The 24891-nt window shown below is 38.8% G+C and overlaps 1 protein-coding gene across 1 annotated transcript in view; it reads right to left on the bottom strand.

The window, feature by feature from the left end:
* The window catches only part of LOC103736614 (fatty acid desaturase 2-like protein FADS2P1), a 37378-nt gene extending 14298 nt beyond the window's left edge, over positions 1–23080 (bottom strand). Inside the window, exons 1-5 of the mRNA XM_008836121.1 lie at positions 22760–23080; positions 13013–13123; positions 9289–9486; positions 6521–6622; positions 526–651 (exon numbers count right to left, since the gene is read on the bottom strand). Coding sequence (XP_008834343.1) covers positions 526–651; positions 6521–6622; positions 9289–9486; positions 13013–13123; positions 22760–23080 — 858 coding nt within the window. The remainder of the gene's footprint in view (positions 1–525; positions 652–6520; positions 6623–9288; positions 9487–13012; positions 13124–22759) is intronic.
* Between the last annotated feature and the right edge of the window lie 1811 nt (positions 23081–24891).

Raw genomic sequence — 24891 nt, 5'->3', positions numbered from 1 at the left:
AATATACCAAAATGAACATGAATTAAAAATAATAACACAGTCTCTCTTAACTGGACTGGAGTTAGTTGAATTAGCCAGACTTCAAGATGCTTGTGATCTAGTGCTAAGCAAATACGCTGCTGACGTCTCTTACGGAACATCCCTTGCCATAACCTTGCTTCAGAAAGTAACGTACGTTGGCCCCTGTCATCTGATTTCAGTTTCCGAGAAATGCCTCAGAGGTAGTGATTAGCTCTGTAAATGAACCTGCCACTGGGATTACTCAAACAGGGTTACACAGGTTATCATATCTTCCATTGTGGGAGACTGGCCTGGATGACCTTTATAGTCTTAGAGTCATGACTGAATATTTTTCTATTCTTACAACCCCAGACGTATTTCAGGTCTGTAGCCTGGACTTAGAAAAGGAGAGCTGCTCTGAAAGTCTTGAAGTCAAAGCATCCATCTTGATCTTTCTGTGACAAGGATGGTAACCTTTCAAGAAACCACTTCCAGGAACATTTTTGTAATGATAGCTAAATGTACCTTGACAGGTTGAGTATCTCCAACCAGAAAAAGTGGGCCCACATCAATATCCGGGTCTTTGGGGTAGATGTTTGGTTTTACATGATGTTGGAAATGTCGATTATTCCACCAGTTTGCTGACAGGCCCTAAGGATAAGAGAGAGCTTAGCTTAGTAATATATTTTTTTCTTCCCAAATACACCTAACTGTAATAATATTCTTTATGTATCTTCAAAGTGCAAATAAAATAAGAGATTTAGCTTTGCTAAATCTGGAAAAAGGCTCTCAGAGCTTGTGAAGAAACAATCCTCTAATTCAGGAACAAAGCTTCAGGCTAAAACCAACTGAGAATGAATACATTTTACTGATACGGACTGTTTCTCCAGCCTTCTTTTATTGGATCCTAATTTCAAAATGATTCTGAATGTAAGTGAAACACAGGATTTTATTCCTATTTTACATATAAAAAAGCATCAGTGCTAAAATTTTAATTAGTTCTGAGAAAAAAGAAAAAAGTAACTCCAGGTCTCTGAATTCAATGAACATTTTGAAGAATTGTCGATCTGAAGTGATGTCCTTGGGGGATTCTACTCAGATCACTGCATGCCCCAGATCAGTGCTCTCATGAAAAAAACAAATGAGAATAAAAATGTTCTTACTGGTGCCAAGCTGAAATCATCTTTGATTAAGCTGCTGCTGATTTACTCTTAGTCTGAGCGTTTTAACAGACCCAAATATTTGGAGGTCTATTAAATGGTTCCACATATTAGCTGTGGAAATGCTGCTGTGTGACTGTGGCAAATCACTTATCCTCTCTGAAGCTCAGTGTTTACTCTAGTAAAGGTGGCACGATGGTATTTAGCTCTATGGGCAGCTCAGGGAGATATGAGCTGCTGTACCCAAGATGCCTGCACATTAAGTACTCAGTTTGTTCTCATTTGTGTTAATCATCTATAGGGGACTAAGAAGTCCTCGTAATTTTTATTGCATATTTGCCATCTCTTAATAACTAATGTAGACATATCACAGATCTCCACTGCCTACTATGGAAGCCACTGGCTACATGTGGCCAGATGAATTAAGTATCAAAATTTTGAAGAATCAATATGAAAAATGAATACAAAATATTTCACTAGTTCTTACATTGTTCACAGACTGAAGTCATAATATCTTCAATATTGTATTATAGCTACATATTGGCTTTGAAATATGACTATTAGCGAATTTAAGATGACAGGTGACATTTTAATGTGGCTTACATTTTATTTCTGCTGGAGAATGCTGGCCTAGGCACTACCTAGGAGGGGAGGAGTGTGGTTTGAAAATCTGTATGCCTTGTCTTCCCACAATCCTTCTTCAGGCCTTGCTAAGAGAATTAGCAATTACCTACCCACTCCAAGCACACAGAGTGGCATGTGGAATTCCCCCCTGCCCCAACCCATTCTAACACATGTCTAACTCATGTCATTCTCCTGATTGCTTGAAAAATCGTTTTCTAAATATTTCTTTCTGGGATATCTTATGGTTCCTCAGACTCAGTGTGTCTCAAATTGAGCTTATCAGTTGCTAGCCGCACCCCCCCCCCTTTGGACCCCCCTGCACTCTGACCTCCTAGCAAATTACACTCTTACGATTATACATTCACTCACTGATTCACCCATTTGTTATTTATTTTAAAGAACATCCTAGATATCAGATTCTGAGCTAAGCATTTGCAATGTTAAGATGGGCATGAGAAAATAAGGTTCCCACACTAGTAAACATACAGTCTAATGGGAACAGTAGATAACCAAACACAGCTTGATAAGAAATCACTTCTTTAAAATTAGGTCCTCCACAGCCAACATTTTGGCCTCTTCTGCAAGCTGACTACACTTTTTTAGACAATGATAACTTGTGGTAACTGGTAAGATGGGAGACAGGTTTTGTGTCACAGCACCAGGGAACAGATCTTAATAGTACAAAGCCCTAGAGGCTAGGACAGTGGCCAGCATAAAGATGGGTGTGATCTAAACAACCAGTTCCGCTTGGGTTCCTCGGTCTGGAAAACACTCTTACCAGAGACAAAGGAGAGCACTCCCTGAGCAAGGGAGGATTCTCAGCTGCAAGCCTGGCTGCTCCTGAGAGGGCTCTAGGTAGGGCCCTCCCTGAGTCATTCCTCATTTCTAAGTTAGGCCCTTTATTCAGTGCAGGAGAAAAAAAATCTAGGCTTCAGACTAAAGTTTACTAGAATTTAAATTCTTGTTTGTCTACCTACTAGGTGTGAGTCTCAGAAAGTGGTTATGCCTATTGAGAGGATTACAGAAACAACTGCTTGACAGATCCTCTCCCCTCCCAACAAATGTTTTAAGATGTAGTCACAGAAGACAGGCCAGGTCAGAATTTCTATGAAGGTCTTAATTTCAAATATTCTGCTCCCCTGTTCTTATAATGATGCTTGATTCTTACTATTTGTAAAATATTTGTGCACGGAGTTTGGAAAAATTCAAAATGGAATTCATCTTGATTTAAATACAGGTTGAGTGCATTGTATATGAAATGTTTGGGACCATAAGTATACTTAATTTCATTGGAAAACTATTGAATATTTGTACATATACAGTGAGATATAAAAGTGAGAATTAAGTCCAAACATAAAATTCATATGTGTCATATACACCTGTTCCTGATGGTAAATTTATTCAGTAGTTAAAAATTATTTTGTATGAAACAGTTCTATGGGCATGGAATTTTTCACTCCTGGTGTCATACTCACGTTAAAAATGATTGGATTTTGGAATACTTCATATTTGGGTTTTTAAATTAGGATTGCTCAATCTGTATTGTACAGGAGTGCTAAATATAGGCAGGCATTTCATTGTTTATTTTCAGAAGGGCTCTTTGTGCATATGCTATAAAGACTAGAACACACAGACACATAGAAACAGATACACACACACACACACACACACACACACACACTTTGTAGATCCAGTGCATAATTATCCCAAAGAGCCTAATTCTCCATGCTTTTTCTAAGATGCAGCAGGAACTGATGTTTTGAAATGTAGACTTGTGGTGATTGTAAGAGGTAGGGATGTTGCTGCTCATAATTTTGTCACCTTTTTCTCACCCTCTTTTCCTCCACATGGGTAATTTTCTCTTCTCCACACAGAGAAGCCCGTATTTATTTTGTTCATGAATCACTGGCTTTGCCTGGAAAAAGGCAAAGTATAGTGGTTTTGCTTTTAGAGCCATTCATTTCCCATTTTCTCATTCTGGTTAGGAGTCATCAAGGCTCTATGCATTCCAAAAGTGCAAAATACATTCTGGTGATGCAGTACAGGAAGAGCTGTGTATGAATTTGGACCAATGGGAAAACATTGAATTTTAAAAGAGCCAGTAAGAGTGGGAATGATTGGAAAAATTTCACATAGTTTGTACCAAATCATCTGCCAATTACCTTTAGGATAAATGACTCTTAGTACCTATGACTACTCAGCTCAGGGGATGAGACACAGGCAAGTTCACCACCTGAATCTCATAGTGATAGAAGAAAACGCCTTTAATCCAACACTGCGGTATTTCTGAATGAATTCAGAAAACTCATCTGGATAGAGTATGGAAGAGTATGCCTACAGGAATTTTCTGATTAAACGAACCTTGTCATGTAATACATTTATTATTCATTCTAATCACATTGAGGGACAGATATATCTTTATAGGAATTCAAAATCCAACTTTGTGTTAGTTAACCTACTTAAGGTTTCATCTGCTTAATAAGAATAGAAACCAATGGCAATCTGACCTATCTTCTTAATACCACCATGATTATACATTTTTAATTGATTCCGTATTCACTTTGTAATGTGAAAATATTTTCCTAATGTTAGCAGCAGCTAAAATAATAAACATTCCTAGGCACTGTGCCAACCATATTACACAAACATAACATATAATCTTCACAATAGACTCACAAGCTGATGCCATTATTTAACTAACCTCATTTGTTTTCAGTGAAGAAACTGAAGTTCAAATACATTAAATAACTTGTTTAAAGTGACCCAGATCAGGAACAGCTAAGTTTCAATGGTAGGTGTGTTTGTTATTGGAATAGTAATTCTCAGTCTTGCCTTTAAGTTAGAATTCCCTGGGGAAGCTTCTAGAAGCATACTGACATGCACATCCCACTACAAAGAAGTTGATTTAGATCATCTACAATGATATATATATATGCTTTTACTAAGACCTTCAGGAGCCTCCAGACGATAGCCCAAATTGAGGACCACTCTAGCCTGCATTGTTGAATACTGTCTTACCAATTTTTCTGCTTAACCAGTTTGCAGACATTGGCTTAAGTAGATGACCTCTTTTAAGATTTATTTTATTAGGTAAACAGGGGTGCTATAATCCCAGCCCAATGAGACTTATATGAGACAGTAAATAGTCTCAATGGAATAGCTCTGAACCTGGCAGATGGGTGGCTTTCACTCGCAAGCTTCTACCCAGCATTCCTTATCGTTTGCTGTCCTCGGTTCACTGTTCTCCAAGGGTTTGGCTTCAGCATTCTCCTCACCCTATTAGTTGACTACTTCTGGGCTGGGAAACCAAATACCTGTTTCTTTTAAAAATATAAACAAATATGATGTTAAGAAAGAACAAACAAGCTCTGAGGGAGGGCCTGTGGACTTTTCCTAGGAAGTCTTAGCTTGAATGGGAGGATTTGGTTGAGAAGAAGGCTCAGGGGCATTTTCTCACCTTCTGAGCCTGAAGACATAGTAAAATAACTACACAGTTATAGAAAAACACAGATCTGGTTTAACTGCGGTTCTTGTAGGCTGTTGAAGGTCAGAAATAGAAGTGGTGGATGCATGGATTGCATAGTGAACATTGTTAAAGCCAGGGCCCAAAGCCCTTCATGTAACTGTATTGATACTTTGGTTTGTGTATTCCTCCAATTATTCGTTCACAAGTTTACTGAAGAGTTGCTTATAGGAACTTTCCTAGGTGCTGCATAGACAGCACACCTACTGCCTGGAAAACTGTGCCAGCCTCCACCATTATCTGTTGCTTTTTGCACTTTATCTTTCTCTTATTTTTAAAATCTGTTTGCCTGACTTTTTCTTTTATTTCTTCAGTTGCACCCTTCAAGATTAATCAGGCTTACTGAAGTCTCCTAAGGAAAATGTTCACATCCTTTCTAAAATATACTTTATTTTATTTTTTATTTTTTAAAATTTTATTTATTTATTTTTATTTTATGTGTATATATGTATTGCCTGCATGTAGGTGAGTGCACCCGTACCGTGCAATGCCTGCGGAGGAGGCTATCAGATCCCCTGGAACTGGAGTTACAGACAGTGGTTAGCTGCCATGTGGGTGCTGGGATTCAAACCCGGGTCTTCTGCAAGAACAACCAGTGGTCTTAACCAGTGAACCATCTCTCCAGTCCATTATTTATTATTTTTATTTTATGTGTATGAGTGTATTGCCTGTACCTGTGTCATACAACACCCATGGAGGTCAGAAGAGGACGTCAGATTCCCTGGACCTGGAGTTACAGACAGTTGTTAGCTGCCATGTGGGTACTGGGAATTGAACCTAGGTTCTCTGCAAGAGCAGCCAGTGCTCTTAACCACTGAGCAATCTCTCCAGCCCCAAGGATGTTCACATCCTTTTAAAGAACATTCTGATTCATGATTTTATAGTGCATACCCAGATATCTAAAGATGCAAACATTCTTCCATTAGGGGAATTCCACAGAACAATGGGAATTAAGCCAAATAGTCTGTCAGATTAATGAAAAATATAAGTGATTGCCAAATAAAAACCAAACATTTTTCATTTAATGTTTTAAAATTCTACTTTGTCATATGTTTTCCAATGTTACATTGCATGTTATTATATATACCCTATTTCTTATATAATAACATGCAATGTAACATTTGCTGACACAAGTACATAATCAGACAGAGCAACCTCTGTCCATAAGGAGTTACATTCAACAATTTCCATCATGTTTCCCAACATCCTGTACCTTGAGATGACACATCACAAATTTCTGCATCAAGTAGTTCCACTTGGACTTCTTAAACATAGAATGGTGTCCTGTGTCATGTTGCAAAAATGCACTCTGAGCCTACAAGAGATTAAGAAGGTTAGAAGAGTTTAGAAGTCAAGAAGGACTCATAAGGCTGCCAGTATAATTATGAGTCATTTTGAGAGCAGTGGGAGGCCACATTGAACCTGAGTCCAAGTTTAGTTTCTATTTCCCGCACATATCACCTCCCCTTTAAGCTTCATGTGTTTGTACAAGTGGTTCTTCCTGCCCAGAACACTGTTCTTGCTACATTCAAAGACTTCTAGTGTGGAATAGAAAGACCATGCATGGACTTCGGTGTCACATACATTTGGGATTTCAATATTTCTCAGTAGTACAACTTTGAGCAAGCAACACAGTATCTCTGACCCTCAGCTCCTATCTGATACACAGGGACAGTAACGCTCAACTCATGGAGCTGTGCAATTCACTTAGTATAAAGTGCCCAGCTTATACTAAGCATCAAATAAATAATTGTTTCCAAAAATTACTATTTAAAGAATAAAGATATTAGCTTTTCAAGAAATAAATTGATGTGAAAATTCTGGAACCTGGAAACCTTATTCTTCCTTCTTGGCAAAACCTTCCCCAGTTTTTCTAATGAGAGTAGAACACCCCTCCCTTCTCCAAGAACTCTTGCTGGCTCTTCCTGCTGCAACCACTCTGCCTCACAGTGTGTTCAGCTGAGTGATTCTTCCTGGAGGACTCCTTTATCTGAGGATAGGGAGCTTGTGCCTTTCCTTTCATATCTGCAACACAGTCTGTACTCATCAGAGTCCACATTCAGAGAGTCATAGTGTATTCAACAGAGGTTTAGTGAATGTTTTGCTAAGTGCCATATATATGTGTATTTATATATATGTTAATTTAAAACTTATTTTTATTATTTTTGTTTTATGTGTATGAGTGTATTGCGTGCATGTATGTGAGTGCATCTGTGTCATGCAATGCCGTGGAGGTGAGAAGAGGGCTTTAGATTCCCCTGGAACTGGAGTTCAGGATGGTCCGTAGCCACCATGTCAGCACATGGGTGCTGGGAATTGAACCTGGGTCCTCTGCAAGAACAGTTAGTGCTCTTAACCACTGAGCCATCTCTATTTTAATTTTAATTTTTTTTTATTTTTGAGAATTTCATACATGAGTCTTTGCATTATTTCCATCACTCCCAGTCCCCACCAGCTCCTCACATGTCCCCCTTATCCCTCACAATTTCTTGTTCCTTGAGTATTATTGTTAAACACACACACACACACACACACACACACACACACACATATATATATATATATATATCAGTAATAAAGGACAAGAAATGATGGAAACTATGTATACACACACACATATAGTATTACTGAGTCAATTTAGTGGTGCTCATGTGTACATGTGTTTAGGGCTATCCACATGGGATTAGAAAACCTCTCGAGAGCTATTCCCTAGAGAAAACTGATTCGCCATCCTTCAGCATCCATTGATTTCCTGTGGCTCTTCATCTTGAGGTAGGACACCTTGAAATTTCCCTTATTCACCTTGGCATGTCAACTGGTTTGCCATTATTCAGATCTTGTTAGATTGCCATACTGTGGCGGTTTCATTGGTGTAGCATTCACATCGTGTCTAGAATGCACTAGGTAACAGCAGGTGTCTTGTCCCTCTGGCTCTTACAATCACTCTGCACCCTCTGCTCTGATGTTTCCTGAGCCTTAGGTGTACAGGTTACATGTAGATGTGTCCATTAGGACTGGGTATCTCACAGCCACATCTTTGTGTTTGACCTGTTGTGGAACTTTGTAATTTTATTTTCATATAATAAGGTGAAATTTCTGACCTTGAAAAATTCACTGTCTGATGCATTAATAAATATTAGTGGACTAATTGATGAAGGATAAGGATGAATTTTACATGGTTGAAGATAGGATCTTAGTTATTACAATTGGGATAAAAGAGGGTGAACAGTATCAATTGTTATTAATTTAATCATTGCCATATGTAGGATATTGTGCTTGCTTGTTTATAAATTGGTTTGCTTAATCTTCAGAATAATTCCATATCCATCACTATCCTCATCTTATAGATGAGAGAACTGGAGCCCAGAGCACTTTGGATAACTGCTCAACCTCACAAGCTGCATGCCAAGAAGTGTCACACAGCTGTTGATGTCCATCTAAAAAGGCTCAGGTAATACTGTGGAAGAGAAGGCTGGAAGAATATAGGAGGTGGAGGATGAGGAGGAGAGTTCTAAATTGCTGTCCCCTGGACAGGATGTAGCTGTTGTGCACATAAGTTTACAGCATGTATGCTTACCTGCACATAGCTGCACAAGATCAAGCCAGTTAAAATTTCCATCGTGGAGTGGAGAGGGCTTCCCAAGACCTCACCCTTAACTGAAGAGCTGTTGGCAGTTAATGGCTTCTGGGAGTAACTTTTCTTTATGGGGGGTTGGCCACTGGTAGGTTATCCATGGCCTAGTGAATGATCTTACACCTACGCACACATGGGAGCACTAACTGGACTCAGTAGACTAAAAAAATAGCTTCAAAAGCAGGACATGAAGTTGGGAAGGAGATGTGATGTGGAGGTTCCTGTGGGGAGTTGGAGGGAGAGGAGCGAGAGAAGGATGGATATGATCCAGACATATTGTCTAGGAGGATGAAGAATATCCAAGCTTCTCTCTGGGGCCACTGACTGGGCTTAGGACAGCTGCTTACCTGAGAAACTGTGAGAAGAATGGAAATGAATATAGTAACCATCCAGCCGCTGCCAAAATGATATAGTATTAGCCATGATAATATTTCCAAAGTCAAGATCTGGGCAAGGTGAAGAAAGAAGAACCCCAGGTTGGCACTGAACATGTTCATAGTCTCTAAAGTCCTGCGCAGTTCCCGGAAATCTTCTACCAACTGTGGCTGTGAAATAAATATTCAAGGATGGAGATTAATTCCTTAAGGGAAATGGAAAGATAGGTGAATATGAGTAATAACTTACCAAGTTAGCAATACATTGTTTTATTAATATGAATTACTTAAAATTAAAACTAGTAACAATTAACAAACAAATGAAATCTTGAAAAGGGGCTGATGACCTTTGTCTTTGTATTTCTGGAGAAAAAGAGTAAGTAGTGACTTACTAACTTTTCCTCAACTCTTAGGGAGGGAAGTTGAAAGTAGTTGTTTTCTGGGATGGGGAAGGAGAAGATAGTTGTGAGATACAGAAGTCCAACAGTTGCTTTTGAAATCATCACTCTTATTTCAGGTGTTGACTGACCTCTGCTTTTATATTTGGAGGACTTGTTTGTCATTGTGGATCTCTGTATTACCATACTTACTGCTATAGTGAGCAAATGCTTTTCAGTCATCAGCTGGTTTATCATAAACGAATGAATCTTTTCCTGTTCTAATGAACATGGAGCAATAGCGTTTGTATAGATTAGCTCTAAGGATGAACTCAGAGATCTTCTCAGTGGATCCCATAAAACAAAACAAGGTTTCTGTTAGCATTAGTGTGGGTTTCCTGGCTAGCATGGACTAGTACATGGATTTTGTATATGTGTGTGTGTGTGTGCATGTGTGTACGAGTTCATGTGTTCATGGGAGATATTAGCATTAGTCTGCAAGATTGTCACATCATACTGAAGAGTGTAAAGTTTGAGTAGAGACATAATTTGTCTTAATGCATATAATAGGACAGTTGAAAATGTAACCAGGACATGATAAAATAGAATTTTAGAGATGTAACAAAGGAGAGTAATTGGAAGTAAAAAAAGGAAAAAGTTGTTAAGGTAATTACAGAAACCAAAAATCTCATTTCAAAATTCACTGATGTAACTTTCAAGGGACCCATTGCCAGCCAAGTGTCCATAGCCTCATCACCCAAGCTCCATTGACCATGGAACTCTGGTGGCCTTAGGTAGTTTCAATAACCTTCTGTATTGATTTGTTTCCAGGACTGCTTTCATAGAGCCTGGTCATCTTTTACAGTCCACTGATTGTCCTGAAAGTCACCGAAATTCAGAGCAATAATTGACTGGCAATCACTAACAAACCAGTGATAAACACTGGACTAGAGCCCACACCTCCTGACATCCAGGTTCATCAGTTTTCTGTAAGAGCAGCTTGAGTAGTTACATGGATATCAAAAGCAAGATTCGCAGATGACCTTTATCTTCAAAGAAGAACATTGTTTTAGACAGTGAGCATTTTACAGTTTTCGGTAATTGGTTGGATTTTCTTTGCCTTTTGAAAGTAGGAGTAATGATTAAACTTTGTTATTCCTTTTTAATCCAGGGACTCCTGTCCCAAGTGGTGGGAACATGTGTAGATGTTGTAACTGGGACCATCATTAGATTTATAATGATGACAATATTCAAAGTTTACTGAGCATTATTGTGCTCCAAACACCATGCCATGCTCTTTAAACTATGCTTCTTTCAATCATCCTCCTGACAACTCAGAAGGATTAGTAGCCTTATTCTTATTTTACATGGAAAGAAACTGGGCCACAGAGATGTTTGAGAACCGGTCTAAATGGGTACAATTTGACAGGGCAGGTTTAGCGTGTGTGTCAGGCTGTACATCCTCAGAGTTCAATTTTCTAGGCAGAGCTAGTCTGGTGCATAGCTGTGGGTAATGAATGTCTTCAGAGTGTGAGCCCATGCATTTCTTCCAGATATGTACATAGTTAGCTCTATTTCTTCAAACTACCCTTGTCTCATGAGTCTGTCTCCTCATTTGTTGAAGAGCTAATAAAGTTCTTTAACTACATTGTATTATATGGGTCAGTATTTTGTACAAATAATTTCAAGGTTACAAATCAGACACATTTAAGTTCTTATGAAAATAAATTGCGGGGGATGGAGAGATAGCTCAGAGGTAAAAAACACTCTTGCAGAAGATTTGGGTTGGGTTCTCAACACCCACATGGTACCTCACAATCACCTGCAACCCCAGTTCCAGGGGACCTGAAACGCTCTTCTGGCCTCTGTGAGCACCAGGCACTCACTTGGTGCACATACACAGATGCGGGCAAATATTCACACACATAAAATAAATAAATAAATAAATAAATAAATCTTTAAAAATAAAAAATTAAATTACAAGAATGAATTTCTTGCTATTAAGTAAAACCTCTTTAATTTTATGCAAAGCCATCCAAGAAAAGTTTTGGTCTAATAGAAATTATGTGTTTGAAAGACCATACTAAATACAGTTAAAATATTAATGAATATCCATCTTGGGGAACTGTTAAGAAAATGGGCCGGAGAGAAGTAATTTAGAGTCGCAGTTCTTTGATGCACCAGCTGCATTCAGAAACGAATTTATTCTCCATGAAGATAATTTCCCCAAACTTAAAACACAGACAAACGATGGGCTTCCTGCTATTATGACATTGGAATTAAAGAAATTCAAAATGAAAAAATATAACTAAAGTTGTACCTTGAATATATGGATGGCATATAAATACTCTGGTCTGATGACTGTACTGTAATGATTATTAAAATGAAGCCTGGAGCCAACCTTCCTACACCTCAATATCTTAAGATATATTTACAACTGTCATTCAACAGTTGAATATTGAGATCTTGATACAGGGCTGATTCTGCACAGGCAGGTCTTAAGACACAGCATAAGTGATACAGACTCTGCTCTCGTGGAACTTAGCTTGTCAGGAAACAGAGTTCAAATACATAATTACGAGCAGCCATGGAAATAAAACATGTGCAAGTGGCCTGGAATGAATTGAGTACTAGAGACAGAGACCTGGCACTGGACAGAGTGTTACAAATTCTATTCCCTTGTTTCATAGAGGTTTAAGTGTTCTGAGAACCAAACACAATCATATTTCATTGAGAATATACATGAAATAATAAAAATAGAAGAAAAATTAAAAATAAAAGTCTTCCTAGAAAAAAAGAGAATGGCATTTGAAATGTGAAGAAGCCACTCATTTACAGTAATCCCCCTTTTCTTTCCCATGGTTTCAGTTTTTATCAGTCATCCTCAGTAAAAAACAATGAAATAAAAAATTCCAGAAGCAAAAGTTCACCAGTATGTAAATTGTGCATTGTTCTGAATAACATACTAGGATCTTCTACCACACTACTCCATGCTGTCCACGATATGAATTACTCCTCATCCACTGTATCCACAGTGTATATACCACCCTCGGGTCAGTTACTTAGCAGCCATCCTAGTAATTATAACTATTTTCATGATTTCGCATTGCTTGCATTCAGTGTTCAGTATTACTCACATTACCCAGTGTTTCAAGCCTCCACTGCAGGGTGTCTTAAGATGTATATCTAAGGGTAACAAGAACTACTGTATTTTGTCATAGACTTACCCAGGCATGACAGCTGGTTTCTCACAGGAAAGAGCCTTGAAACGTGCCTTATCCCCATCCTTCTATAAACTTGGATCCTGAAATGTTACTTACATTTTTGTTTCTCTCCTGGCTGGGCTCTTCTAGGGCAAGCTCTCCAATGAGCAGTGGCTTAAGGTACAAATGCACAATGCTCAGATCCAGGTGCATGGCCTTGAAGGCATCCTGGAAATAGAAGAGCCTGTTAGAAGCTTGCAAAAATGTGTTTGCCCATAGATAGCTGCCCCTTCCTTGCTCGTCTTGTGCCCAACTTGGTAACCAACATAGACTTTGTTACAGAGTGTTTGCTTCTAATTCCATGTTGCCGCTTCAAGATGACAAATCAAAATTATCCTTGGATTCTTCTTTAAAAGTATAATTCCGGGGGTCCACAGGTGTGGCCACTCTTTCTCTAGGCATGCACAATTCCTAGAATACTTATGATATCACTGTTTATTAAGCATTAGACAGAATACTGCTTGAGTTTATTGGCCATGGTGAGTCTCCTCTACAACCAGCATCAGATTTCATGTGAAATTTTCTTACATTGTCTCAAGCATGCAGCAAAGAAGATCATCTATGCAAATCACATTTTCTCTTGAAGGCTCCCTTTTGGCTTTTGACTGAGGCCTAGAAGAATGAGGCCTCTTCAATTAATTATTTCTAGAGAAGGGTAGATTAAATTTGGTAGCAGCAGCTTAAAATCTAGACATGAGCAATCATGGGAGCATAGTGCTTGAGCCTGGGCTGCCTAAAGTAGCACACTCTTAGCTGGATTCATCACTGAAGGACTCTCATTGCTCAATAAAAGTACTGTAGTTAAGTAGTAATTCTACATCACTAAGGGAAGCAGTGTGGTTCCTATATCCTGTTTATGTTTGTAAGAAAAAGGCTCTTTTCTCCCAACTATTTTTATAATTTGAGGGGAAGAAAGATTCTATAAGAGGCAGATGATGGGCTTCCTGCTATTATGACACTGGGGCTGGAGTGATTCAAACTGAAGAAACAAAACCAAATTTGTACCTTGAATATATGGATGGAATGCAAATACTCTGGAGTGGTGACTTGCACTGATTATGAAAGTGGACCCCGGAGCCAACCTTCCTATACCTCAGTTCTAGCTTTCCATTTACTAGCTATGTAATCATGAGCAAGGCTGTTGAGTCACATAAATTGCCTGGTATTCCCTTCCCTAAATGAGAGTGAGACTCTTTACCCAATTCAGTGGTTAGTATGAGGGTCAAATTATTTATTAGAACTGGTATATTTTAATGATACAATACTTTAAAATTTTTTAATTAGTTATATATGTATGGGTATGGGAATATGAGTGTGAGTACTTGTGGAGGCCAGAAGAGGGTGTTAGATATTTCTGGAACTGGAGTTACAGGTGATTGTGAGCTGTTTGACACAGGTTCTGGGAACTGAACTCTGGTTTTCTGTAAAAGCAACAAGCGCTTTTAACTGATGATCTGTCTCTCCAGCCTTAACTACAATGCCTGTTAGTTATGTTTCTAAAACTTTATTTATTTTTATCTTATGTGTGAGTGTATTGCCTACATGTATGTAAGTGCACCTATGTTGTGCAATGCCTGTGGTGGTCAGAAGAGGGCTTCAGATCCCCTGGAACTGGGGTTACAGACAGTTGTTAGCTGTTATATGGGTGCTGGGAACTGAACCCAGGTCCTCTGCAAGAGCAGCCAGTGCTCTAACTGCTGAGTGATCTCTCCATCCCATTAACTATTTTTATTATACATACTTCTAGTGATAAGAACTCACTCTCTACCTTCTCTTTAAGATAGCAATTTGATTTTTAGTCCTATCCTTTGATAACCAATGTGAAGAGAATTCTGAATTATACAAGTGAATGTAATGAGTCCTAGATCATTGAGTCCTGAAGTAATTTTTGGATTACTTCAGGATCAGGGAAATATGCATGAGCCTACTTGTAAGAAGGTGTTTACATGATGAATATGGTAATTAGAAGTGTGCAATAGTGACTCTATTCACTTCACCATAAACTTAGTGCTTGACTCAATCTAGGCTCTACTGTCCTTTCTTGCTCTGCACACTTCCTACAAACCCTTTGGACAAAGATGGACTATATTATTTCAAAGATGTTTTAAGAATTCCACAGTCTATGAAACTAAAGCTTACCAAGCAAAGAATGATTCAGTGATTAAGCGATCAATGTACCTCATGATGAACTCTACTGATTAAATCATGTTCTGTCTGCTGTTTCAGAGCAGATTAGAATGGGAAGCATACTGGTGGATCAATCTTCAGAGTGCAGAAGTATATGGCCTGATTTCATACTGTGTGGCACACATGCAGCACATATTACAAGAGAGTAACCTAACACAATTTCAAAATGTGCTGATAATAATATTCTTCTGAGTTCAATGTTACTTTCAAACCCTAGGAATGATTAGAGATCAGTACCTTGGAACAGATACTGAAGAGCTACAGAGATTCTCTGAACAGTATGGTTGGTGCTACATGAAGTCCTTTTCTTCACATTATTTGGGCAGTAGAACAAAGGAGTTTAAGTAGCCTTAGAATATTCTAACAGAATCTGTATCCTAAGTTGTGAAATCCCTACTTGGAAGCCTGCAAAAACAGGTTCTGTTACTCACATACTTGGGCAAGTGTGTTCCTGCTGAAGGAGGGGGAGTGAAACGAAGGCAGAAAGGGAAAGTGCCAGTATTTGCGGAGTGCATCCTATGTATAAGGAATGTGACAATTCATTGCTACCGACTTACTGCTCTGAAGTTCCATCACTTCTAATGTACAGATAGACATCAAATCTTGGGGAATAGCGAGTGAACCCCCCCCCCAAATGACACAGATGGCAGTAGAGCTAATGAATGTTTGAACTTAGGGCTATGACACCAAGCAGCTCCATTCCAGCCTTGACACGTCTAATGATTCTTTCTCTGAAAGGCATGCTGCTCGATCATCTTGAGATGATGCAATGGTGTTTCTCTACTGTAGGCCTTAATCTCGTAAAGTATTTTGGCTCTGGCACCAATCTGCCTCCTCAGGCTGACTTCACTCTGTGTCTTTCATGTACCATATTCTCAATCAGAGTCTTGCATGCAGTAAAATTCCATGCCCTTTTAGGGTTCGGAAACTTTGTAGATGTCATACCCTTTCCCTTTACTTCCTTCTTCCATTTGTCTCTGCACGAAGTTCTTTCATACCTTTTAAGATCAATATTAAGTGTTAACACACTTGTCCATTCAGGAAACTTATTTATAAGCACCCCTGAATACTCATGACACTTTGTTTCTAGAGCTTTTATAAAAAAAAGTACTGATTTATGTATGTATGTATGTATTATTTATTTATTTATTTATTTATTTATTTATTTATTTATTTATTTATTGTGTGTGTGTGTGTGTGTTTTATGTATCTATGGGCATCCATGGAGGTCAGAGGATAACTTGTGGGGAATAGGTTCTTGCTTTCTACCATTAGGTCCCAGGGACTGAACTCAAGATTATCTGGCTTGCCTGCAAGTGCCTTTACTGGCTGAGCCACCTTGCTACCCACTCCCCATATCTCAATCTTTATCTAAATGTACAAAATACCACCTAGTCATCCCCATGAGTTTATTATGTCCCTCAATAATTTACTCAGATATTATTCTAAAATATATCTAGGACCTAGCCTAGTGACTAAGACCTTTGTATTTGAAATAAGATATCAATAAATAATTGTATATTATCATTATCATTAGTATTACATAGTTCATTAATAAGGGTTTAAATTTCCCCAAGGAAGTATACTAAGAGACAAACATAAACTCGTAAAGCACCAATGAAGAGAATGTGCATCACAAAACAAGGCATTATAGAATGTAGCTTTTTCACAAAGGCTTTTGTTGCTAACTTTAAAATCTCACAAGTATAACCATAATCCCAGTACTTGGGAAATAGAGGCAGGAGGATCAGAAGTTCAAGGTTATTTTTGGCTATATAGTGAGTTCTAGCTCCGTCTGTGGTACATGAGACCTTGTCTCAAAACTAACTGACTGACTAAAAGCTCACAATTTATAGTTTACATTCCGGTTGGTAGTCTGCTTTCTCCTCTTGTGTGCTCAGATCTTGTGGGCTCCAAGGCACCGACTAGAAGAAGCGTCCTAATATCTCAAACACGGGGTGAGTTGTGAATAGACCGATTTATGGTGAGAATGCATCTTTTCCTTGTCTTGGGGGCAGTTCATACTTTTGCTTGAGACTTCTCAGAATTGAAGGTGTTCGCTTTTACTCCGTGGTGCTCTCAGCTAAGCTCCAGCAGCCTTTTTCTTTCTCCTTCCATCCTTTCTCTCTTCCTTCCTCCTTCTCCTTCCCTCTTTTCCTCCCTCTCTTCCTCCTAAACCTATGCATCTTCCTGGCACTCTTATCCTATAATGAGATCTCCACATCAATTTAGCCCCTTATCTTGCTTCCTTACCCAGCTACTCATCAAATATTAAATTGTCTCTCTTAAATGCTCTTTCCATCCCTCTTCTCTCTCCATTCTTATTGTTCACTCTTTATTTGGACCTCCAACATATTTCCTGGACTCCATCCTGGCTTCCTTCCTTTTGATTGGTTCTTTCTTCATTTCATTCCTCACTTAACTGCTGGGCTGGCCTTTCAGGGAGACAGCATCTTCACACATCTGTTTTCTTTTCTTTTTTATATGTAATTTTTATTGGTAGATGTTAATTATACATAGTAATGAACTTCATTATGGAATTTTCATACACACATTTATATATATTATATTTCTTACCCACATTACCCTCTCTTGTTGTCCTCCCACTGGCCTCCTTCCTCTTCTTGCTTAGTTCTTCTATGTTAATTAATTAATTAAATTTGCTTGACCACACAAATGCGTTCCGTTGGGAGTGTTTACAGGAGCCTGAGTGAGAGACTATTTACAGGAAGATGGACTTCTTACCCATAGCTTATGCTACTGAAGAAAATGTCTCCCTTTCTCAGCAGCCATCAGCTGACCAAACGCATGGAGGAAGGAGTGAGGCCTCATGTGTCTCCTCATCCCCAGCTATCATGGTCCACTTTCTGTTAGAACTTGGGCTCTCTCCTATCTGTCTACCTCTATGTATCTTACAATTGGAACTAAGATCCAAATGGAAATCAGATTATTTCTTACAAGCTTTTGACAACCCAGGAAAGATGCATTTTTATTGATTATTAATTTTTTTTTCACCAACAGTTTAGACACAATACTTGATTTTGTTGTGCTGGTGAGGGTGAGAACAGATGCTGTACCGGGAGGCACTGTGTACAGTGGAGGGAGACACAGCTGTGCATTGGGGTAAAATTCAAACTCAACACTCACAATCTCTCTGTTTGCTCCTGTTTCTGTTTGTTTCTTATTCCTTTCCCTCTCCTCTCCCTTCATCTTCCCTCTCACCACCTCACTATGATGGTGTCGACATTAATTGAATGTGCATTTTTGGCAGAGGAAGCGGATACCCATGCTGTTTGGGCCCTTACTCATGACACTAATCACACATGTACTCCACCTCTGTGTACACCCTTACTCTGCCCTAGCCTTGCCTCTGTCAACCCTGCACATCCAAAACCACACGAAGTGCTTTTTGGATTTGTACTTGGCTTTATATTTTTCTCCATAGGTGTCTTCCAAGTATTTGAAGACACTGCCACATTTCCTGTAAACTTTTGTCACCCTTTCCTTGTCTTTTCCACCTTTAATATTCATAAGAAAATGCTTGTGTGTGTGTGCTACATGTATGTATGTGTAGGTATTCATGTATTTATGTGTGCATGCGTGCATGTGCATATGCATGTGTGTGTGTGCGTGTGCATCTGTGTGTGCTAGTGGTTGATCTCAGGTGCCTTTATTGGTCACTTTCCAGCTTATTCTTTGAGACAGGGTCTCACAGGAAGTAGCTCGATGATTCAGTAAGGCTAGCTGGTCAGGGATTCTGCCTCCTCCTCCTCAGTGCTGGGATTACAGCCATGTGTCACATGGCCAGCTTTTTACCTGGGTGCTGGGGATCCAAACTCAGATCATCATGTTTGCATGTAAGCACTTTACTAGTGAGCCATCTCTCAAACCCTCTCAGGGTTTGTGTCCCTTCTAAAGAGTGGTATCCAGTGATGAGTGGATTGACCTTCACAAAGCTTGGTAAGCCTGCCTTCTTTGTTCCCAAGCATGCTGCTCTGTGTATCTAACACAAGACTGCACTTACTTCTTTTGTGGGCTTTGAAACATATTGTTGTTTTATAGAAAACTTATGGCAAAGTATTAATATGTGTATCATCAAAATGATTTATTATCTTCATTTTAGAGACTCATTGTATAATTATATAATAATCTTCATAATCAATTCTTTCTTTAGAACTTACAGGGTGTTACTGGATTTTCCTGGGTGAATTCACACAGGTGAAAAGAACTGAGCCCAAACTCTGGTTAATACTAGTGTTATACAGCTTAAATTTCTATAGCTTGTAAACAACTAGATAATTCATACATGCAATAGCAGGGGCTTATTGCCGATTTAGTTTTATAGGTTTATTAAAGTACTTTGGAGAATGCTGAAGTTCATTTTAGAAGAATGAAATAATAATAATAATAAAACAAAAGAACTTCCATTTATTATTTAATCTATGCTGAGCACCATAAAGAGGGCTTCATTTTAACTCCTCCAAGTTTTATTATAAAACAAAGATTATAGTGTTAGTATCTCCTTTTATAAATGAGAAACTGAGACTCGGATCTTAAATAGCCTCCTTAGTACTATCTAGTAAGGATGGAACCCAGATGCATTCTAAATCTATCCAATTTCAAGATTTATACTTTTATCCCTCGGCCCAGGCTCTTTATAAAGCTTTAGAACAAATGAATGAATGGATGAATGACTCCATGATATTGTGCTGACTACTTAGGTACCACCATCTACCTTTTATGAGGTATGGAACAGAATTCTCATGTACATAAGAGAAAGGTTCCCCATCTGGGCAGGTGCAGTCATGGATCTAGGGCCTAGCACACAGAGATTATTCTTTGGTCCTCATTTGCCTGTCAGGCAACATTGTGGTAATACTTCCTGAGTTGTAGAGTGGCATTTGGCCTCAGACCCTTTGACTGAGGAGCATGTCTCCATTATATAACCTTCTGTTCCCAAATAAGTGACACAAACTGTGACAGAATTTCTATGCCAATAATAAGTTATCCAAAAGTGACCATCACACTTCTGAGGATATGGATGCTGATGACTTGACTAATAATAGTGATAACTTATTGAACTTTAATCCATGCTATTGTTGGGGACACTATAGATGCATATAGTTCATTTACCATACACCAGTTAGAGGGGCAATGTGACTTCTGTTTTGCAGATTATGGAGTTGAAGCGTGGGGCATTTCAGTAGCATTCTCAGGTCATATAATCTATTTCAGTGCTTGTACACAGACTTCTGAGCAGCCAGAGAGAATTTGGATCTGAGCTTCCCCTGGGCTCTCCTATCATTCTCGAGCCACCATCCTTTGGAGAATTTTTTTAATTGAATGTTTTTGGATTTATTTTCCTAAAGTCTATGGTATGTGGTAGACCAAGCATATGATTTGCTTTCCTTATATATATCAATACTAAGGTGGCATGGGTATTTTTCCCCTAAAGAGTTTATGGTATCTACTATATTAAGCATTTATTCTTCATTTTAGACAGGGCTAGAAGCAGAAGCAATTATTTCCTGATTTCAGGGGGATAAAATTGATCAGAAAATTTCAGATTTATCATCTGGGTTACTGATATGAGGCTGTTATTTTAAACATAGTTGAAATTTCAAGTCCTTGCCAGCACACCTTTGAGCTAATTCTATGATTTATATTAGAGAATCTCTATTCAGACCAGGCAAGATGGTGTATGCCTGTAATCCCAGCATTTGGGAGATGGAGGTCAAGAGTTCAAAGCCAGTATGATATGTATGAGACCTTGTTTGAGATAAATAAATAAATAGATAATAAAAAGTCATCCATTTTCCCTGAGCTATAGAAATAAGGGGACAAACTAGACAGAGATCTATGGGCATTTTTTGTCATTTAAAATTTGTTAATTGTTCTCCTGTTATTATTATACAAATGTTCACCTTGCCTCTTCTACCACCTGGTCTCTAGAGTTCTCCACGGGATGTCTTTTTCTGACACCCATCATACTCTCCTCTTTTGCTATGAGCTCAAACTCACTTTCCCAAGGAAAGGTTGATTGAACCTTGTTTAAAAACAGTATCAGATGTGGCAGAAGTAGTGGGGATGTAGCAGGGTGTACTTGGAAAGACATTCATCTGACTGGAGCTTCAATACAAGAAAATGGTAGAACAAGAATTTGTGCAGGAGGATGAGAAACTAGGAAAAACCAAAGAATTGTGGGAAAGATGCTGATGGTCTCAAAAGAAGAGATCTTTTAAATTTTACAAATCTGTCAGGAGCCCACGAGTCTCATTATTGGCATGTACCACTTTCAGATTGGCATCGCCAGTCTTATGCTTAGAAGACAGTTGAGAACTATGCTAATTTGAAAATGAACAAGTGTAAAAAAATTAAAGCCCAGGTATAAACTTCTGCTCTACCATATATTATTTTTTCTCACCTAGTTGTTTAGGGGATCTATCTCTCCTTTTCTTTATCAGTACAATGCTGGAAAATAAAATTTCCAAAGTGAGAGAAAATATATATCTTTTATAGAATATTTAAATAGATTCTACACTGTACTAAAGAGTCTGGTAGTTACCAAACACTGAATGAAAATTAAAAGTAAACTTTATTACATCTCTCTCTCTGTCTCTCTATGTATCTTCTATTTATTTAGTGTGTGTGTGTGTGTGTGTGTGTGTGTGTGTGCACGTGCATGCTCATACCATGGATGGTGCACATGTGAAAGTCAGAGGATTACTTGTGGGAGTTGATTCCCTCCATCTACCATGTTGGTCCCGGAGACTGAACACTGGTAATTTGGCTTGGTGGTACGTGCCTTTCCCACCTTTTCTTACCTTTTCCCATCTTGCTGACCCCCATTTTTGTTAAAGAACCAGATATAGAGGGTTTTATGTTCAAAACAACCTGAATCCAAATATTGTTTCTACGAATTACTGGCTGTGTGGCACATGACTTCTTCGCACATCAACTTTCTCACCTTAACATGGGAATAGCATGCATGTCCTTTAGGAGAGTAACTCAGGTGGTGCAACTGAATGTGTTGCATCACCTTTGCTGCATGGTGTCAGCTACATTGAGCAGAAGAGTGCTGTGAACTTCCCAAGTCCCGGTAGTTGTTCGTTTTTATCATTAGTGTCATTTGATAGCCACAGCTTGAATTGCTTTCTGAAAAATTTCTGCTTGAATTTCAGATATTCCTTCTCTCAGATTTTACTCACTTGTTTGTAATTTTCTCCTTATAAGAGAGTGATTCTATTTTGAAGTGAACCAAAACAAAACAAAATCCAAACAACAACAACAACAACAACAACAACAACAACAAATGAAATCAAGAAGACAAAATCCAGAATACCAAAACCACAGTATCCACTGTTAGTATCTGAATTTATCCCATACTGGGTAACAGCTAGACCTTGAAGCTTGATCTGCTTCCAGATTCTTGCTAGACAAGAATCCTGAAAAGTTGGTTTGGAAGGAGATAGTGACAGTGGAGCACAGCACGTACTTTAATGATTTTTGGGAAGAGAGCCAAGATCTCAGCCGTTCAGCAGCTGGGAGTGGGAGAGAGAGAGGGAGAAGGAGACAGAAAGAGGCAGCGGGTGCGAGAGAGCACGTGGAGCTTCTTACCGTGGCATCTTCCCCAGCGTAGTGGCTGAGGACCCGGTGCCCACCTGGATGCTTGTTTGCCCAGTCAGTCACATTGTAAACCTTGCGATTGATCACCAGCCACTGGTCAGTCCCCTGATTGTGCCTCTGGACTTCCTGCCAGGTGTACGTGTTGAGACTTTTCCCCAGCCTGCTGCTCTTGCCATCTGCCTCCTGCTTTACAGAGACCTCCACTTTGCCATTTGCTTTCAGTTTCCCATTTGCCTGAGGCATGCCATCTAGACATGGTGGACTCCTTCCTCCAAGGCTCTCACTGTGCTCAAGCTTTTCCTCCAACTTCATGGTCTCTGAATACCTGAGATTATCTAGGCTAATTCCTGAAATTTCTAATCCTCTTATTGGGCCATAAAAAGAATCCATTCCTCTTCTTTCATTCCACTGCAGTCTGATGCCTATACAGAAAACTTTTAGCTCAATTAATTCTTCACAACCTGACCATGAGCACCTGCCCAACCTGCTCCTGCTTTGGTCTGTAATGAAGCTTTTCTGCACCGAGAGAGGCTAGACCATATTTCTCTCTTCACCTGCCTCTCTGTTGGTCAGTGTCTTAGCAGCATCCTCCTTCATCATTAAATGTTCCAGGGTACCGAGCTCCAGCCAATCGCCATCTGGTTCTATGTAGAGGGCCCCACCCCCTCGGAGGAGTGACTTTCCTGTCACATCAAGGTGGGTTGGGTTTGCCAGCTCTCTGTGGTGCCTGTAAACAAAGACTTTCAGATTTGTAAATCAAACATTAGACTAAAAGCTTTCAGAATCTTCAGATGTACGGAATTGCTTTGCAGACTTGCAAAATAATCTTTGGATAGCTGTCATTTCACCTGGGGACTTTCAAATATGTTTAAATATTTTTTTAAGTTTAATTTTACTTAAAAAAGCCTAAATTGACAATGTAAATCACTCCCCCCCCCATTTCATTTCCTTTTGAAATCTTTCTATGTAAGCACTGTAAAGGCAACAGGAATTTCCAGTCTCTCTCACATGCTTTATCTCTCAATTCCCTCACCAACCTTTCCAGGGAAGCTTGTTAGTGTTCCATTTTCCAGTGTAGAACACAAAGGGCATACAGTGTCAGGTAAAGCACCACAATCACCTGGTGAATGAGAAATAACTTGATGCAAGAACCCAGATTTTCCCACCCCCAATTCCAAGTACTCTTCCTCCTTTCCCATATCTAGATTCTAGACAGTTTCAAAAACTGGACTTGATGGTTTTGAAACAAGACAGAAGAGGAGATGCCCAAGTGGTGGGTGGATGCTGCTGAGTTTTAAGAAAAGAGGCTGTATAAAACAACAGTAAAACTATACACTTTGAAAACTGTTTGAACTGACTTACACTTTGAAAACTGTTTGGACTCTTACATTAATTCAGAACTGTTATACAAAGGCATTTACCCTAGTTATTTGTAACTCTTCAGATCAGAAATGGCCTGAACGTTCAGCTATAAGGAGGAAGGCTGCATTAATTATGCATATACTGAATAGGATATAAATATTTTAAGACAAACCTTCACAGAATTTTTAATGGTATTCACTCATGATCACAGTATCATTAATACAAAGGAAAAGTTATCCAACAAATTGTATTTACTGATTAATATATAATGGGAAGTAAGTAGGTCAAAATGCTGGCATAGTTGTCTTTGGATACTAGTGCAATTGCAGTTATGTTTTAAAACAATTTTGTGATACTTCCAACTTTTCTATAAGTTAGTATATGCTATTTTTATTATTTTGTAATGAATTTTTTAAAGTGAACCAAAGAAAAACAATGCATGGATTTGGAAGGCAGATGACCTGGAGTCATATTTCACCTCCATCATTTATTACTATACGACATCACCCAAATTAGTTCATTTGACTCTAGTTTTCCACCTGTAAATAACAATAATAAAAAAGGAACAACTCTCATGGCTGCATTAAACTTGTGTGAGTGCCATGGTATTTACAGAAACTCTCAATAGTTGTTTTGGTTTCTAAGGAGAGGTTTTAACCTAAATCCAGGTGACAGATTTGTTGACTATTTGTAGATCATAAGTTCAGGAAAGCATCAGAATTTCAATATCAGGGAAATTTAGGAACAGCAGTCAGCTTAGG

This window comes from Nannospalax galili, unplaced genomic scaffold (assembly GCF_000622305.1).
Source record: "Nannospalax galili isolate Female #2095 unplaced genomic scaffold, S.galili_v1.0 scaffold337, whole genome shotgun sequence".
NCBI lineage: Eukaryota > Metazoa > Chordata > Mammalia > Rodentia > Spalacidae > Nannospalax > Nannospalax galili.
This window is presented reverse-complemented; position numbering and strand designations above follow the sequence as displayed.